Consider the following 19,406-nt stretch of genomic DNA (forward strand, 5'->3'; position numbering starts at 1 on the left):
CACGCTGATCAGCCCAAAATCTCACTACAATCACCTTTCATCAGAACTGCCTGAATTGAGAGTTGACCTTTCTCTCTCTCCAGAGATATTGCCTGACCTGCGGAGCATTTTTACCAATTTCAATATTTTTAGTTGAAGTTTAGTGAGACATTAAGTCCTGGATGTTGGCAAAGTAACTGTACATCTTTTAGACTGAGCTCGTTATCAGTGTTCTTGCATAAAGTAATACAACAACTTCAGTTCTCTTGTTTTTTGGGTGGGGAATGATTTAATAACCACATATAATTATTCTTCATTTTAGTTTATTCAATAGTAAAATGATAGACCTTTCTTTTTTTAGCTCCTGCAAACTTCATAAAACGTACTCTCTACCATTTAATCCACAATATCTTGATTAATTTCATTTTGTTATAAATGCCTATATTTATACACACTATATAACTAGGTTCTACATCTAGGTTTCTCAAAAATGGAACTATTCAAAACCAAGTGTCAGAATCCAACAGGATCTACATTTCATATTCTATATTCCTGGTCATGGAAATATTTAAACTGCAAATTAGTACTGTGAGATTATGTGCTTTTCAGAACTATTCCAAACCTCCTTTCCGAAATAAGATTTATTTATTTCCAAATCTAAATCTTCTATTTTTATTGGAACAATGAGTCGTTTAGTTCTACAAGTTCTTTCTTGCTAGAATCTTGGGCAAAACCAAAGCGCTGAAGGAACTTGGCGGGGCAGGCAGCATCTGTGGAGCGAATGGATAAGCACCATTTCGGGTAGGGGCCCTTCATCAGACACACTTTGGAAACTAGTCACCTGGCAACCTTTGAGTCCAAGGAACTGCAATAACCAAATCTACCATATAACACAGCTGTTAAAAATCACATTTATATTTTCTCCTCTGGTACATTTTTTTCTGTCTGGTCTCTCTGGAACCAGGCAGACAGACGATAGGTTTATTTGTTTAATAATACCCAAACACATAGTCATTGCAATTATTGGATTTATTTTCATCTTCTTGAATGTTTTTTAATTAAACTTTCCTGCATTCTGGCAGCTTTGTTACCACAGGAATGTGGAATCTGGAAGTAAAAGAAATAATTAATAATCCAAGGGTAATGAGAAGTACACCCCCCACATAGGACATCCTGAGAAACATTAAAACATACATTTAGATGCACTAAAAATAACAAAAAGGGTGAAAGGACTAACAAGCTGCTGGCGAGGCAGCCACTGCGATTTCGGATGGAAACTTTGCAATTGGCCACTGCAATTATTTAGAACATTGAACAGTATAGCAGAAGAATGGGCTAATATTGTCTATGATGAACATGATGACCAGTTAAGGTCATTTTATCTGCCTTGATCCATATCCCTCCATTCCCTGCACATCCATGTGGCTTTCCAAAAACTTATTAAATGCTCAAGACAGAACAAAAAGCTGGAATAACTCAGTGGGTCAGAAAGCATCTCTGAAGAAAAGGAATAGGTGATGTTTTGGGTCTGAAGAGGCGTCGCGACCTGAAACATCACCTATTCTTTTTCTCCAGCAATGCTGCCTGACCCACTGAGATACTCCAGCTTTTGGGTCTGTCTTTGGTTTAAACCAGCGTCTGCAGTTCCTCCTTGCACTTATTAAACGCCCACTTTTGTATCTGCGGCATCTCCCGGGTAGCGCTTTCCGGGCAACCACTTTGTATATAAAAAACACATCCCTTTTAAGCATAGCCCCTCTTATCTTAAAACCTTAAAGCCACGCCCTATTACAAACCTTAACAGTAGTTTTTATAGTCGGCACAACAGTCGTTATGTTTGGAGCAGCTTGATGTACAGCTGCAAGGAAAGCGATCTGAGTAGGCACCACATCTCCCAGCGCAGGAACTCATATCAACCCCTTGGCAACTGCAAGGGCCGCCAGAGGTACCACCATTAATGCCGATTATCCCCCCTGTCTTATAGTAACTGTCAGGGGCTTGAGCTGCAAGAGGGAGAGAAAGGTAGACGAGAGATGAGGAATCTTCACTCTGTAAAGGGCCTGGCCCACTGTACGAGGTAATTCAAGTGTTCTCCCGAGTTTTCCCCTGATTTGAACTCGGAGAATGTCCGTAGCGGGTCCGTAGAAGTTCATGGATGTCTCGTAGCGGCTCGTACGAGTAAAAAGTAACAATTATTTTCATCATGAGTAATTTTTTACTCGTGGACATTTTTCACAGTGTTGAAAAAATGTCACGTGTTGAAAAAATGTCACGAGTTTACCGGATTTCCCGAATACCTACCGTTACTCGTACGAGCCGCTATGAGACATCCAAGAACTCCTACGGACATTCTCCGAGTTCGAATCAGGGGAAAACTCAGGAGAACTCCTGAATTACCTTGTACAGTGGGACAGGCCCTTAAGGATTATGCAGCAAACACTGAGAGTAAATTTCTGACTTTTCCATAAAGCCTAGCCACTCTCCCAGTCACAGGTATCTCTTGCAGCCTGGTCCCTGGTAGACACTTGCACTGAGAGCATTGCCCAGTGCAACATGTTGGCTGCCAGGCTCACTCATGGCCTTGACAACTGAAAAAGCTCCGCCCCAGCTATTAAGAATAGCAGCAAGAATTTTTATTCTGATCTTAACAACCGGAAGTAAATTTTATTAATAATTGCATTTACACTTTAAAAAGGGATAGAAAATAAAGAATGCCACTGAAGCTGAGAAACCTTCAAGTTTCAAATTATATCTAAGTTTCGCAAAAGTTTCAGTATCTAGTCCCACTTCACCTTAGTTAATATACAATGAAAAGCAACCCTTTTGGAGACACAAAAAAAACTGACAAATGCTGGAACCGTGAGTAAAACACCAGGTGCCGTGGAAACTCAGTGAGTCAGGCAGCATTTGTGGAGGGAACAGAAAGATGACGTTTAGGGCTGGAACCCTAGTTCAGACTAGATCCTTCTTCAATCTTAGGTCGGAAAAGGGGTCTTGACCATTGCCTGTCCATTCCCTCTACTGAAACCTGCCTGATGCATTGAGTTCCTCTAGCACTTTGTGTTTCACCCATTTGGGGATTTTTGTTTTTCTGGTACGTCTAATCGCAAATCAAATGACGAAACAGTTTATTTACATTCTATTTTTACATTTACTGATGTGCATAAAGTATCCATGATTCTCATGGCAGCCTGGTTTATCTTATCAGAAATATTCCTTATGTCATATCCATCCCACCTCGAATCTCTGCTACTTAAAATTACTTGTTTTCTCTCATTTCACCGTGCCGTGCAACATTAATTTTATTTTACTTCACGCAGAAAGTGCCTGTCGTGCTGAGTTTTTCCCTCGATCAGCATCCAGTTCCAATGTTGTCATTACGAGGTAATGTTTATATACTTACGATCACGTTTCAGCTCAAGTTCAATGGGATAATGATCTGAGACATCTTTGACCTGTAAACAAAATTATATCTAAATACATTTATTAAAAGTTCTTAATTCTCACTTCTAATCACAGACCCACTTTTGCTTCTGATGCATTCTGAACAAAGATGCAAAGATAGAGCAAAATTCTGACATCATAAATCACACATGGATGACCAGTGGGAGATTTTTTTCAAGATGTTTTCTATGGAGAACTAGCTTCTGAGAAAAGACCAATTGGGAAAACCTACATCCAACCCATGAAGACATTTGTCAGAGGGAGCTAGAAGCATCGGACATCAAGATGGACAATCAGGAGGTAGCAATCTAGCATTACAGTCAGCGGAACAACAAATTCTGAAAAGGGAAGAGATGCAAAAACTACAAGCAAAAGGGGTTAAAAATAGCTCTCAGAAGGAATAAACATGTAGCTTAAGTCTACCTAGAGATATACCAGATCCAATATGGCTGTCATTCCCATCTTGGACTTTATATCCAATGGAATGCATTACCTTGTGTACAAGGCCATCCTCTCTTAAGGTGCTTACACTGATATAATGCACCAAAATTGACTTCTTCAAACTGAGCCATTGGTATTTTGTTGGTTAATATTGTATAGCTTAATGGATATGAAATATGATATATTAATAGATATGGGTATGAATGATGGGCCAAAGAGCATGTTTCTATTGTCTACAGTTCTATGTTGAGAGGAATTTTTCTTCCAGGTTAATAAACTTGATCAACGTTTTTCATTCTTACTGTCTCATATGGGAGGTCAAAAGCTTTCTGGAAATAGAAGACTTTCACTGAACCAGGAACCACGGTGTCAATGAGACTTTCCCCGGTCATCACAAACCTAAAGAATGAATACAAAGTCACATCACAATCAGAAATGTGAAGCGATCATTGAATTACTAAATACATGCAATACAAATACTTGAATCTCTGTGTGTTCTGGACAGTACCTGTCATAGGCACAGTGTGTGTTTATGCTAACAGTGGTGTCGACTTCATCTCCAATCAACCAATGGAAATTATTATATTGACGCAACCGTATGCTAGGCCAATCTTTGTCTGTGACGTAGCGACAAGCTGCATTGTAATCTCCGAGGATCAGGATGTTCTGCATCAGAAATCAAGAGACAACAAAGTGCTTAGAGGTGCTGCTTGTTATCAATGAGCTAAATGCAATTGGGGAGTAGAAGTTATATGATTTGTATTACTGAACATTAGTACAAAATACTTGTAATTTCTTTCATTACAACTTTCAACTAAACATACTCAACTAAACAACTCAACTTTCATTCTTTCAACTAAACATAAATTAAAAATTAAGAAAAATCTTTAAAGAGGTATATTATTAAAAGCCAGGAGGGGGAATTTCAAACTGTATTTAAAAAACTAAATTCTGAGACACTAGGAAGATCATGAAGATTATGTAGAAAGAAAATCTATGAAAGATCTTTGTCCTGACTGTGTCCCACCTCAGCCTCGTTTCATCCAACCAACTACAATTAGTCGGAAGAAGAGACCTGACCCGAAACATTGCGTAGCCATGTCGTCCACAAATGCTGCCTGGACTGCTGAGTTACACCAGCATTTTGTGTTTTGCTCCGAATTTTTAATCCCACATTTGACAAATTGATGCCCAACAATTCAACTTTCCTAGAACCTAGCATTTGTTTTTGGACGACAATTTAGTGAGTTTAATGGAGCAATAACATAATGACAATGTTGTATGCCAGTTGTTTAAGAAAGAACTGCAATTGCTGGAACAATCAAAGTAGACAAAAATGCTGGAGAAATTCCGCGGGTGAGGCAGCATCTATGGAGCGAAGGAATGGGTGACGTATCGGTCGAGACCCTTCTTCAGACTGATGAGGGGATGGGGGGGTGGGGGGGGGGAGGTGGGAAGAAGAAAGGAAGAGGCGGAGACAGTGGGCTGTGGGAGAGCTGGGAAGAGGAAGGGAAAGAGGGAGAAAGCAAGGCCCACCTGAAATTAGAGAAGTCAATGTTCATACCGCTGGGGTGTAAACTATGTAAACTAATGTTGTTTGCCAGTGTTCAATCTTCCACGTGATGGAGTAGTGTGACATGGATCTGCAGCTAAAGTTCACCAAATGTCAAACGTCTGTTCTGGGTTGCATAATAATAGAGATATGAAGCAGGACTCCACCATCCTCTCAGAGGATAAAGAAAATCTAAGCTGTACTTCGATCTCTATAATATACTTACTTGTATGTTGGAAAGGGTGCAAAGGAGATCCATCTGCATGTTACCTTGACTTGCAGGCTTGAGTTATAGCGAGAGGTCGGATAGCCTGGAATGCAGGAGGCCGAGGAGCGACCTCGTTGCAGTAGCTGGCAGAGGCTCAGAGAAATAGTGGATTGGAACCAAATTATTGCAAACTTACTGGGGAACTATAAATGACAGGGCAAAGGAAGCCAAAGAAAGTGCAGAGTAAAAACAAAGTGAGGTAGCCAGCTTGTTCACAATAAGCATGAATTAATTTTTTGAGCAGATGGATTTGTGCTTTGTGCCATTTTACTGAGTGCACATTTGCCAATAGGCTTTGTCGACCATACCTCTGTATTGAAGTGTTTTCTTGCATCAGCCCAAACATCATACAATGCATCAACCTCTCTGACTGCATAACTTGGACTGGTGTGGATGGCTGCCAGAACAAAGTCCTTCACAACTGTCAATACACATTGTGCCTCATGTTATTAGGAAAAGGTTTGTGAAAGGAGCTTATTTCTTGCAATGCACTCAAGAAAAGTCAATGGTTTTCTCAAACAAAGAATCAATGAAATGCTCAGTAAGCAGATGAGTAGATCTTACTTGTGGTGAGTGAGTGAAAGTGCACGATAAAGGGTTCACGCATGAAAGTGTCAGTCCCACACTGTTCACATCCATCGTCAAAGTGGTACCATCCCACCGGCTTCAGAATGTTCTCTCTGTCAGAATTAAAACCCAGAGAATGAACCTCATTGCGTTAAAGAGTTAATGAACATTGTATTGACAATAAGGTGTATGTGTTTTGGACGTGGTCTGAAGAGGTGTTTTTGAATGCTTCTGAATTCCGGCAGTTACAGTATAATACGCATGCAATATATTGTAAGTTTACCACAGTGGATTCAACCAGAAACATTGACAGAATGTTTTAATGTTTTGTGAATTCATCAGAATTGAACAGTCATTGTGTGCTGACTATGTTGTACATATTTACACAATAGGACAGACTTTCTTACCCATTTTTATTGCCCCTGAGAAGATGGTGGTGTATCCCCCTTCTTGGCAAAACAATGACTTGCTTATAAGGCAATTAAAAATCAAACACATTGTTGTAGGACTGGAATCCCATCTACGCTAGAGTAATAAAATCATTAATGACTCAGATAGGTTTTTATAAGATCTGGTTGTCCGACAGCCAATATTACTCATGATATTTAAGATGATTCAATTCACCTGTTACCATGATGAGAATTATATTTATGTCAATGACATAAGTCTACAGGGGTGTTATCTATGAAACAATCAAGTTTAATATTGAAGGTACAATATGATTTTACTTGAAAATGTTTACAGCTGGAAGAGCCATGATTCAAAACAATATGTAAACATTTTAATGGTGTTTGTTATTGAGTAATATAGTACCAAAACAGGCTCTTGATCTGACCATCAGGTACTCATTTGTAGTAAGTTTGTCAATACTAAAATGCCTTGGGAATTATTTATTCCAAAACAATCTTCATCTAAAAAACAACCACCCACAAGTGATTATTAAATGCCTAATAAATAACATAATGACAAGGAAGAACAAATGTTTTAAGTCTACTAAGGTCTTTTTTTAAATTCTAAATTATCCCAAAGATGCATTGACCATGTATTGATCCTAATTGAAATGGTGGCAGAGGAGATAACATTCATGTAAACAGCATTGATGCTCTCGAGAGATGATTAGATGTCAATTGAAGTGGAACTGGAAGGGAACAACAACATTTCGAGTAACTGAGCAAATAACTATGTCACAGAGAAATTCTGAACTATGATCATTCCAGGGAGGTGGTGTTGACCAAGGTGAGTATGTTTTCAGCTGGAGGACATGGTCTATTTTTGTTTAACTTTTGTGCCTCTCTTCACACCTGCTGCCTGACCAGCTGAATATTTCAAGCATTGTCTATTCAAATGTCAGATTTCAGATTCAACTTTAATTGTCATTGTCAGTGTACAGTACAGAGACAACAAAATGCAGTATTCCAGCTTTTCTCTAAGACAATAAATGGTGCAGATGCTGGAATCTGGAATAAAGCACAAAGTGCTGGAGGTACTCAGCAGGTCAGACAGCAGAATGACGTTTCAGGTCAGATCTCTTCCATATTATTTTCTGTTTTGTGTCTTTATCAGGATCATCACTGAATATTTTGCACATCAATCATGAGCTGCCTTGCTTCAGTTTCCTCAATGAAAGGAGGTCATTGCTAGTGGGATGGAGGACCTAACTTAGTTGAGAAAAAGTAACTATTTTGATGGAACAAATAAACAAATGCTAGCAGCATGACCCATCTGCCTGGTTCGTTCCCACTTCCCATAACTAATGATCTGCCTAAACCCAGTTTCCATCAGTACAATAATGGGAGAATTGTTGATGAACTATTTGAACTAAAATAGACTTACTTGAAAATAAACGCATATTTTTCTCTATAAGTACTATGTCCCAGGTAGTCAGAGATGATGTAATTGTAGTTCAGTTTGGTTGCACTGAAAAAATAAACATTTTATTAGACTTATTCAAATGAATCTACAAATAGAAAAGCATGCAATATGTGGTTAACACAAAAAATAAATAATTTTAAAAGTGGGAGATAACATCTGAAAGATTCAAACTTTAGCTTAATTCTTGAAGAGAAGCTAAATTCCATCTTCAATGGATGTTATTGGCTTCCATTAAAATAGTACTCAGGTGTGTGGTGTAAAAGCCCAACTTTTACTGTGTAAAAGCCCAACTTTGGGGAGAGTTAATCAGATTTCAGTAATCTGAGAATCAGTAATCAGATTACTTTCTGTTCAAAAGAGTAAAATTTGATGTTGTGCACATTTGCAACGTGTAGACTCATTGATTAGAAGGAATCCCACTTCTGCATGTTCTCTCCGCAATGGTCTACAAATTCTTTTTTTTAAATTTTTTTTATTATTTTTAATAGAATCAATTGTACAAAGATAAAACATTCGGCATCTAAGATAATACAATTATTGTACAGCTTCATTTTTAACCTTATAACCTGAAAATGAAAGAAGAAAAGAAAAAGAGAACAAGAGAGGGAAAAAATGAGAAGTGAAAAGATTGCGCGAAAAAGCACAAAGAGCACAAATGGTCTACAAATTCAACTGCGCCCTAAAGGTTGCTCTAGCTGGGCATTGCAGTGGGATGAAACAGTGAGCCTTGGGTCCCAGGCACAAGTAATGGGGCACAACTGACTGGCTTCACAACACAGGACTGATTGAGTTTCTAAATATGCAAACCACCAAAGCATTCCAAGGTGTGATTAGAGGATCAGGATGGCGGATGACATCGGCCAAATGGGCCTGTGCTCTCTCCTGTGTAATGAGGGGGTGCATGAGAGCCTGATGGCAATGACTGGTTGGGGGTGATTATCCTTTGGTAATGGGGATGGCAAATTGAGAGATAGGGGTCTAGTGATGATAGTCAGTGAGACCAGCAGATCAAAAAATAGTTGTAGGCCAATCAATGCATCATAGCTTAAAGGGTCAGCAAGAAGACTGATGGTAGGACTGGTGTAGGAAGGGGTGAGGAATGATTAGAGGTAAGACTTACTGATGAGCAATTATATCTTTAGGAATGGCCTGTCATCCCAGACTAGCCCAAGTTTGGCTGCAATGCTCCAAGTGAGGAGACACAAGAGACAGCAGGAATCTTGAGCAAAAATCAAAGTGCTGGATGAACTCAGCGGGTCAGGCAGCATCTGCCTTCATCTATATATTGTAAATGGATTGGTTGTAATCATGTATTGTCTTTCTGCTGACAGGTTAGCTGCAACAAAAAGCTTTTCACTGTACCTCAGTACATGTGACAATAAACTAAACTGAACTGAACTGAGAGGGACATGAAAAGATTATGTTTTTTTGGGTTGGAAACCTTCAGTTTGAAGAAGGATCTCGACCTGAAACAACGTCTGTCCATTTCCCTCCACAGATGCTGCCTGACCTGCTACGTTCATCCGGCATTTTTTTTAACTTCAAAAGGAGGATTGTGCTGGAAGCAGTGCCTTCCTGTGCATCCCAATGAGAAAAATCTGCCAGGAACACATGGCAATTCACTCCTGAAAACTCCCAATCAACTTTCCAGAGAGACACCAAATGAGCTGGAAATAGTTGTTCTACCAGAAAAGACAAAATGTTGGTTGCACAATGCTGAAGAAAATGAAGGGGTGGCATGGTGGCGCAGCAGTGGAGCTGCTGCCTTACAGCGACAGAGACTTTGATTCAATCCTGACTACGCATGCTGTCTATACAGAGTTTAAGAAAGAACTGCAGATGCTGGAAAAATCGAAGGGAGACAAACATGCAGGAGATCTCAGCGGGTGAGGCAGCATCTATGGAGCAAAGGGATAGGCGACGTTTCAGTTTGAGACCCTTCTTAGTCTGAAGAAGGGCCTCGACCCGAAACATTGCCTAATCCTTCGCTCCATAGGTGCTGCCTCACCCGCTGAGTTTCTCCAGCATTTTTGTCTATACAGAGTTTGTACGTTCTCTCTGTTTCTTCGGCCCACACAGTCCAAAGACCTGCAGGTTTGCAGGTTAATTGCTTTTGGTAAAAATTGTAAATTGCTCCTAGTGTGTAGCATAGTTCAGTGTATGGGTTGATTGCTGGTCGACGTGGGCTTGGTGAGCCAAAGAACATGTTTCTGCACTGTGTCGTTAAAGTCTAAAGTCTAAAATGGCATTATGTGATAACATTTTTTCAGCTGGTCTATCAAACTTTTAGCAGCTGACTTTTAGGTTCTCACCAGAACTGTAGTCCCACCCATCCATCTTATCTTCCCATTGGTTTTGAGTGGATACACAAGAGGCACTCTGGAGATGGGCTTGACAATTAAACTTTTCCAGATGCCACAGTCTAAATCAGCAGAGCTTATCATTCACTTAAATATCAGCCTGCATTACACCAGTGCAGAGCGAAAGCAGTGAATAAAGTTTATCTTTACTTACTAATTCAGTTCTCTCACTAGATCTGTAACCGCTGAGCTATCGGAATCCATGACTTCTTCAATGGTGATGAGATCATACCTTTTTAAAATCTAATAAAAAAAACAAATTAAGTGCTTGCTCAATAGGTTTCTACCATAAAATGTTTGCTTGAAATGTGCTTACCCGGATAAGAATGTCAAGAGTAACATGATCATCAACTTTCCTCTGACTAAATCTCTGGATGTTAAAAGATGCAATCTTAAGTCCCTGACTCCATTGCAGTAAGCAACCAAGCACAATGAACATCACACGAAGCTCCATGGTCTGAATGTTGGATTAAAAGAGAAATGGAAAATTAATTGAAATGCATGCATAAAAATATAAATGGTTTAATTAAGCATGTAAAATACTCCAAAATGTTGCAAACCTGAAGCCTGATTAAAAAGTGCAGGAGACATTGAGTGGATCAAAGAATATTTGCAGTTACAGAAAAGAGAATTAATCACCCAGCAAAACACAAAGTGCTGGAGGAACTCAACGGGCCAGGCAGCATCTGTTGAGGGAGTGGACAGACGATGTTTTGGATCGGGATATTTCTTCAGATGGAATAAGGGGGGGGGTGGGGGGGGAGGGAATGCTGAAGAAGAGAGGTGGAGGTATTACAAAGCCTGGCAAGTGATAGATGGAAGATAGGCGCAAAAAGCTGGAGTAACTCAGCGGGAGACAGGCAGCATCTCTGGAGAGAAGGAATGGGTGATGTTTTGGGTCGAGACCCTTCTTCCTGACCCGAAACGTCACCCATTCCTTCTCTCCAGAGATGCTGCCTGTCCCGCTGAGTTACTCCAGCTTTTCGTGTCTATCGTCGGTTTAAACCAGCATCTGCAGTTCCTTCCAACACATGATAGAGGATACAGGTGAAGGGCAGATGGGTGGAGTAAGTGACAAAGGCTGGAGGTGAAAAGGATATGGAAGGTTATCAGAGAAGTGTAAAACTAGAGGGAAGGCGAAAGAGAATGAAAGTGAAAAGGAAAGGGATGACTAATGACTCATTTTGGGCTGATTCTTCAGCTGTGTATCCATAAACAATAATTGACTATCAGACATCAGATCAGTATGCCTTTGACTTGCATGGATGCATGGGCAAGTGCTGAAGTCTGAGCGAAGCTGGAACTCAAATTTTAACATGTCTGACCACCCGCTTTCCACTACCTGCTCCGCTCTCACACCCATCTCTGAGTCTAGTAGCACAGCACTAACATCCTGATGCACTTACAGTATATCAACCCCCTCAGCTACGTTAAGGAGGGCTTGCAGATTGACCTTGGCTCCTCGGAGTAGATTTGATGGGCCAACAGGCCTAATTCAGCTCCTATGTCTTAGGATGTTCCCGTTTTAAAGGGCTTACCAATCAAGTGACAAAAGATAAACAAATGTAAGTAATTTAATTTACTTTATTGAACATTTAAAATGTAGGCGAACCTGCGTTATTGCTGTTTGGATAACAGAAATTTACTCTTACAGAATTCACAAATTGCAAGCCAAAAACTTTAGAAATCGAATGAAATTAACCTTCACAGAATCTATGTGAAAAAGTTAAATTAATAAACATTAAATGTGGTTTTTTTTACTCGTGCTTGATGATGCATACATAGGTAATGTGGCCTTGTATTACAGAAAATCATGATACTGACTGTTTTCTAAGAATGCTACCCTCTTAGCATGTGTATTTGCTATCACTTTCAGTTCGTAGTCATACAGCACAAAAACAGGCCCTTCAGCCCAACTCATCCATGCCGTGATTTCATAAATTTAATATCTTTTATCTTCCAAATATTTGAATAAATTTGAACATATTTTGGTACAAATCCTCATTGATCTGTGACATTTAAAAAGCAGTTCCAAGTGCATTGACAGTTGTGAGTTGTGAATGGACATTATAGAATCACAGTATTTGCTCCTGAGACCTATATTTAATATCCTATATTCCTGGTCATGGAAACTGCAATTAAATATTGTGAGATTACATGTTTTTCAGAACTATTTTCAAACTCCTTTCTGAAATTAGATCTACTTGGTGTCATTTCCAAACCTAGATCTTCTATTTTCATTGGAACAATGACTGGTTTGGTTCTACAAACAATATTTCTTTCTTTCCACTTGTTTCTTTGGAAAGAGCCTTTAAAAAAGATTATAGGCACTTCCAAAAGAAAAGACAGCCAGGGTAAAAAAAGGTCCCACACAGACAGAATTTTGAATGAGGAATCGGAACGGCAGAGGAATTAAACAAATTTCTAGCTCGAAAAATGAAAGAAGAACTCAAGAATTTAGAATGAATTTAAAAAAACGTACTAGAGAAATTGATGAGACTAAAAGGCAAAAAAATCCCAATATCTACATCTCACTGAAGAAAGTAGCTAATGAAAAAGGGTATATTCTGATTCTCATCGACCAAAATTCCATCATCTGGAATTTTTCCTATGGTTTTGCAAATGTGACCCAACCTTTAAGAAAGGGACTAACCAACCTGTCAGCCAACGTCAATAGCTGGGAAAATGATGGAAACTAAAATGTAGGATGTGGTCACAGAACACCTTAAAACATATAGGAAGAAACCATTGGATGTGGAGTACTTTAAATTTTCAGCAAGATTTCAATAGATTCCACAGAGGAAGTTAGATTGCAAGATGAGAGCACATGAATTCTTAGAATGTACTTAGAAATGGACTGAGAATTGGTTATTGAGTGAGAACGAACATATCTTTCTCAGGTAGGCAAATTTTGATTTGCGGGGAATCTCAGGCTTTGATGCTTGGGCCTTGCTATTCATAATCAACCAGACCAATTGTCAGATTTCCAAGTAGGCTTATTAGCAATAGTGGTGATGTAGTTTGAGTTCTTTTCTTCCCAAAAGCAAAGTTTGGAAGTTTGAAATTTGAAAGTTATTGATATAAATAACAGGTCAATATTATATCTGTCTTCTCTTCAATTTAGCACAATTGATCTGAAGTTTATTGTCCAAATAACTATCAAGGATATTCCTTGTTCTGATTTTCTGTTGGCTTCAAGAACAACGATGGGCATCTTCAGGAAGAATATATTTTTTAACTGAAGTACTGCACAAAGGAAAAACACATCAATTTGCACACCAAATGGGCTTCCACGATGTTCCTCTAGATACGTGACTTTCAATACTTTTGAGCTAACATAGTGAAAAGTATCTCACCATACTGTTTTTAAAGACAGTAGAGCAGCAAATGTAGATAATAAGCATGAATCATTTTACAATAAAATCTACAAAGGTGATAATTACAGCTAAAAGCTACACAATTGTTACTATTAAATTAGGAATAATATAAAAAATGCAATCTATTAATATTATTCACAAAATTGAATTTGAACTAAACTTTGCAAATACTACAGTAGCAATATCAACATTTTAACCGGAAAATAGGAGTAATCTTAGAAAAGGTGCAGAACAAAAATGTGGAAATCAGATGTACTGTACCTGTAAATTACTGTACCAGTTCCACTCCAATGAACTTCAAAGTAGTGGGACTACAGTCAGTTTGTGTTTTTCAGCTGCTAATATACACTTTGGCTAGATAAACATTATTGATCGGTTTCTCTAGGACGGGGGGGAAAATTGTGTTGAAGTCACCTGTTTTTAGACTTCAGCCTGCTGTGAATGAACACCTGTGTTCATGTGTTAACAACTGTAGGATTGAGGTGGGAATGTTTTCCTGGAAAAACACATGTCTCCAACTGCTCTCTGATAAAAAATTTGGAATTAGATATGTTAATAACACAATAACAAACGGACTGTATTCTGTTTACAGACTTTATGGAACCAGATAGATTTAATTTGCCCTGTCGTGTTATATAAAAATATACAAAAAATAAGTATTTTCTGCTTTCTGAAGAAGGGTCTCGACCGGAAACGTCAACCATTCCTTCTCTCCAGTGATGCTGCCTGTCCCGTTTAGTTACTCCAGCGTTTCGTGTCTACCTTCGATTTTACCAGCATCTGCAGTTCTTTCCTACATGAAAAAATAAGTATGGTTGGTTCCATAGACGTTCCTGATTTCAAATATATTTGTCTAAGTATGCAGCTCTTCATTTGCTGGTCAAATGATAAGGATTCAGAGGCATCCTGAAAAGATTTACGAGGATGTTGCCAGAACTCGAGGGCCTGAACTACAGAGAGCTGACAAGCTAGGAACTTATTCCTTGGAGACGGAGGGGTGATCTTATAGAGGTGTATAGAAATATGAGTGGAATAGATAGGGTGAATGCACAGTCATTTTCCCAGGGTAGGGAAATCAAGATCCAGGGGTAATAACTTTAAGGTGAGAGAGGAAAGATTTAAAAGGACCCCGAAGACCAAATTTTTCACACAGATGGTAGCGAGAAAGTGGAACGAGGAAATAGCTGAGGCAAATACAATGACAACATTTAAAAGATATTTGGACACTGTTGACAGGAAAGATTTAGAGGAATACAGGCCAAATGCAGGCAAATGGGACTAGCTTAGATGGAGCATCTTAGTTGGCATGGATGAATAGGGCTGAAGGCATGTTTCCATGCAGTATGGCTCCATAACTGAAAAAGCTGGAGAATAGAAGTAATCAGCAAACGTGGCAGTTTTTACTGGTGGGCCGTTGGTGCGGAGAGTTTGCAGCTTCAGATTCCTAGGTGTTAACATCTCGTATGACCTGTCCTGGACCCAGCACAGATGTATTCACAAAAATTGGTATGTCTCTGAATACGCTAACAAGCTTTTACAGAAATACGGCACAAAGCAACCCGACAGCTGGCATCACAGCCTGGTATGGCAATACCAACGCACGGGAATGCAAAATGCTGTAGAGAGTGGTGGACTCAGCCCAGTCCATCACTGGCACAGCCCTCCCCAATATTTTGCGCATCTGCATGCTACTTTCCTACAACTATTAGGTTCTTGAATCAAGCTACACAAACCTAACCCTACCTCAACAATGGAACACTTTGACCCACCTCTTGCACTATTATGGGCTTGTTCTATTTTTCTTTTTCTAATTTCAAATAAAATTCCAATGAAAATAGATCAAGACAATCGTGCATTAGTGCTTTCTTCCCAGTCTTTTCTTCATTTTCAATTTTTAATGTATAATTTGCTTTTTGTATGTTTGTCTGGGTCTATGTGTCTGTGATGCTGTTGCACGCAAGATGTTCTTTGAACCTGTGCCTTGTGCCACTCGTTCATATGGCAATACACTTTAACTTGAGAAGAGGATAACAAGAGAAAGAGCCATAGCAACAATGTGCATAGAATTTGATCACTGAACAACTTCACAAAATTCCTTATCAATGATGTAACCTGATGACAGATATTGCACCATAGTAGTTAGCAGACTGGATGAAGCATTCAGAATCCTGGTTTAATCAGGAGAATTTAAATTAGTTAATTAATTCAGGCGGCAAGGTGGCGCAGTGGTGGAGTTGCCGCCTTGCAACGCTTACAGTCCTGGAGACCCAGGTTCGATCCTGACAATGGGTGCTGTCTGTATGGAGTTTGTACGTTCTTCCCATGACCGCTTGGGTTTTCTCTGAGATCTTCGGTTTCCTCCCACACTCCAAAGACGTATAATTTGTCGGTTAATTGGCTTGGTATAAATGTAAATTGTCCACACAGCGTTGACCACTATGATTCTTGAGAGGCCACACTCTCTCTCTCTGGTTACCCTTTTTCCCTTTATGTACATAAAATCCCTTGGGATTATCCTTAATGCTATCTGCCAGAGCTATCTCCTGTTCCCTTTTTACCCTTCTGATTTCATTTTTTGCTCCTTTGTTCCCGAAGCACCTGCAGGAATACACTTGATCCCAGCTGCCTATACCTGTCCCATGCCTCTTTCTTATTCTTGACCTCAATTTCCCTCGCCATCCAATCTTTCTTATTTTTGCCCTCCTTGCCCTTCACTTTAATACATGTGCATGTCCTGTGCTCTTGTCAGCAAAGTTTTAAAAATATCCCAATTTTCTGACATTCCTTTTCCTTCAAACAACCTACTCCAATCAACTTGAGCAAGTCCCTCTCTCATGCTGTCTCAATATGGCCTTCCCCAACTTAACATTTGGGGAATGGGCTCTCTCTGCCCCTATCAATATCTATCTTAAACCTAATCGAACAATGGTCGCTGGTCCCAAAAGGCTCATCCACAAACACTTACCCCTCCCAATTTCCCAAGACTAGATCAAGTGTTGCTCTCTCCTGTGTGGGGGGCTCTACATATTGCCGGAGAAAACTCTCCTGAACACTTTTGGCAAATTGCACCCCATTTAAACCTTTCACACTATGATATTCCCAGTCAATATTTGGAAAGTTAAAATCCACTACTACTGTCAAGGTTTGTTTTTACTTCAAACAGATAAAAACACAATAATTAGTAATAAAGCATTAAAGTCTTTATTTCGCCCACGCGGGTGTGGCAGTCAACTCTCACAGTATGTAAAATACAGACTATAGCATCACTCTATCCCCACACAAAGAGGTAATGTTCAATCAGATATATTTATACCCCAATAATCAGCAATTCAGCAATTCTTTATCTTACAGAGCATTGTACAGCCTCTTGCCTGTTAGGATTGACAGGTTCTTCTGATAGAGGAAAGGTTAGCCCATATATGGTTATGCTGAAGAAGTTATTTTTTGCAGATACATGCACTTGTTTTTTTTACCTTGTTGACGCACATTACAATCTTGTAAGAGCCAAGTGTCTGAACATTCTCTTGATTGTTTATATCATAGAGAAAAACATTAATGTATTTGTGCTGTTATCTCGCTAGTAACCTTATATGGGCTAACCTTTCCTTTCGCTAGTAATGGAAGCAGGGCGAAAACATTTTTTTAATGATGCTGCAGCCTTGTTAGTGTAATGGGAGAAAAGTTAAGCATCCATTTTATTGCTTCTAAATCTACAGCTGAATCAATTTTGTAACTTTTAAATCTTTAAACTTTCTCACTACGACAACCTTATTTGATCTGCAGCTGTCTCCAATCTCCTGGCTAATTTTCTAAAATGTTTTAGAGGAAACCTGCCATTCTTATCTGATCTGCCAAATTTGATTCAAATCACCAGAAATGTAGTTGATTCATAACTGATCTTAGAAATAAATAACTAAGCAAGCCGGTTAGTTCAAAGACATTTTGTTATATGCATAACACACTGTTCTCAGCATGTATTGTGCAACTTGGGGCCAAAGTGGTGCTGCTGGTAGAGCTGCTGCTTCACAGAACCAGAAAACCCGGGTTCAGTCCTTATCTCATGTGATGTCTGTGTGGTGTTGGCACGTTTTCTCTGTGACCATGTGGGTTTTCCCCAGGTGCTCTGCTTTCCTCCCTCATTCCAAAGATATGTGGGTATGTTGGTTAATTAGTTGGTTCTTGATTCCCCTACTCTGGATAAAAGAAACATTCATTTTATTTATTCCCCTCATGATCTTTTACACCTCTACAAGATCATGTCTCAGCCTCCTGCAGTCCTAGTTTGTCCAACTTCTCCCAACGACTCATGCCCTGATGTTCTGGTAATATTCTTGTAAATCTTCTCCGCACTCTTTCCTGCTTAACCACATCACTCCTCTGGCAGGGTGACCAAAACTGAACACAATAATCTAAAGGTACACAAAAATGCTGGAGAAACTCAGCGGGTGCAGCAGCATCTATGGAGCGAAGGAAATAGGCGACGTTTCGGGCCGAAACCCTTCTTCAGACTGATGGCCTTACCAACATCTTGTACAACTGTAACATTACTTCCCAACTTTTAAACTCAATAGCTTGACTGATGAAGGCCAATGCACCAAAAGCCTTTTTGATCACCCTTCTAACTGTGACACCACTTTCAAGGAATTATGTACCTGCATTCCTAAATCCCTCTACGCTAAAGCACTCCCCAGGGCCCTGCATTCACTGTGAAGTCCTGCCCTGGTTTGACTTCCCAAAATGCAATACCCCACACCTATCTGCATTAAACCTCATTGATCTCTCCTCAGCCTACTTGCCCAACCGATTAGGATTTTGCTGTAATTTTTGATAACCATCTTTGCTATCTATGATACAACCCACTTTAGTGTTATCTGCAAACTTATTAATCATGCTTCTACATTCTCATCTAAATTGTTGACATAAAGTCCACAAACAGCAATGGGCCCAGCACCGATCTCTGAGGAACACCATCGGTCACATGCGTCCAGTGTGAGAAACAACCTTACACCATCACCCTCAGCTTCCTTCCTGGAAGCCAATTCTCTAACCAGTCCATTAACTTTCTCTGGATCCCATGTGAGTTAACTTCCAGAGTAGTTTACAATTCAGAACCTTATTGAAGACCTTACTGGAGTCCATATAGATGTTTATGGCTTTGCCCTCAGCAATCTTTTTGATTACCTCTTCAAAAAAAACCCACATTCGTTAGACATGATCTCCCTCTTTACATAACCATACTGACTATCCTTAAGCAGCCCGTCTATCTAAATGCATATTGGTGTGCAGGTGTGCGTCCTTGGACGTAGCTTCAATGGTGTTTACTGTGGACTGCATCACGGTAGGCAAGCTGCAGTGGATGAAGTCGGTGTGGAGGGCTGGAGTTAATGTGCGCCTCTTGAAGCACCTCATTACAGTGGATATCAGAGCAACTGGACAGTAGTCATTAAGGCACGCAACCTTGCTTTTCTTTGGCAACAAGATGATAGTGGTCTCCTTAAAGGGGATGAGAACCTCAGAACGTAGTTGGGAGAGGTTAAGGTACTCTG

General features: G+C 39.7%; 1 protein-coding gene across 1 annotated transcript; it reads right to left on the bottom strand.

Annotated features, from left to right (window-relative positions):
• Positions 1-1,776: 1,776 nt before the first annotated feature.
• Positions 1,777-10,937, bottom strand: LOC116981735 (deoxyribonuclease-1-like). The gene is made up of 9 exons (XM_033034787.1): positions 10,800-10,937; positions 10,638-10,726; positions 8,085-8,168; positions 6,249-6,364; positions 5,993-6,105; positions 4,373-4,530; positions 4,167-4,263; positions 3,383-3,434; positions 1,777-1,982 (listed from the first exon to the last, which is right to left on the bottom strand). The coding sequence occupies exons 1-9, from the start codon at positions 10,935-10,937 to the stop codon at positions 1,777-1,779; spliced, it is 1,053 nt and encodes a 350-aa protein (XP_032890678.1).
• Positions 10,938-19,406: the final 8,469 nt, after the last annotated feature.

This window comes from Amblyraja radiata, chromosome 16 (genome assembly GCF_010909765.2).
Source record: "Amblyraja radiata isolate CabotCenter1 chromosome 16, sAmbRad1.1.pri, whole genome shotgun sequence".
In the NCBI taxonomy this organism is placed as follows: domain Eukaryota; kingdom Metazoa; phylum Chordata; class Chondrichthyes; order Rajiformes; family Rajidae; genus Amblyraja; species Amblyraja radiata.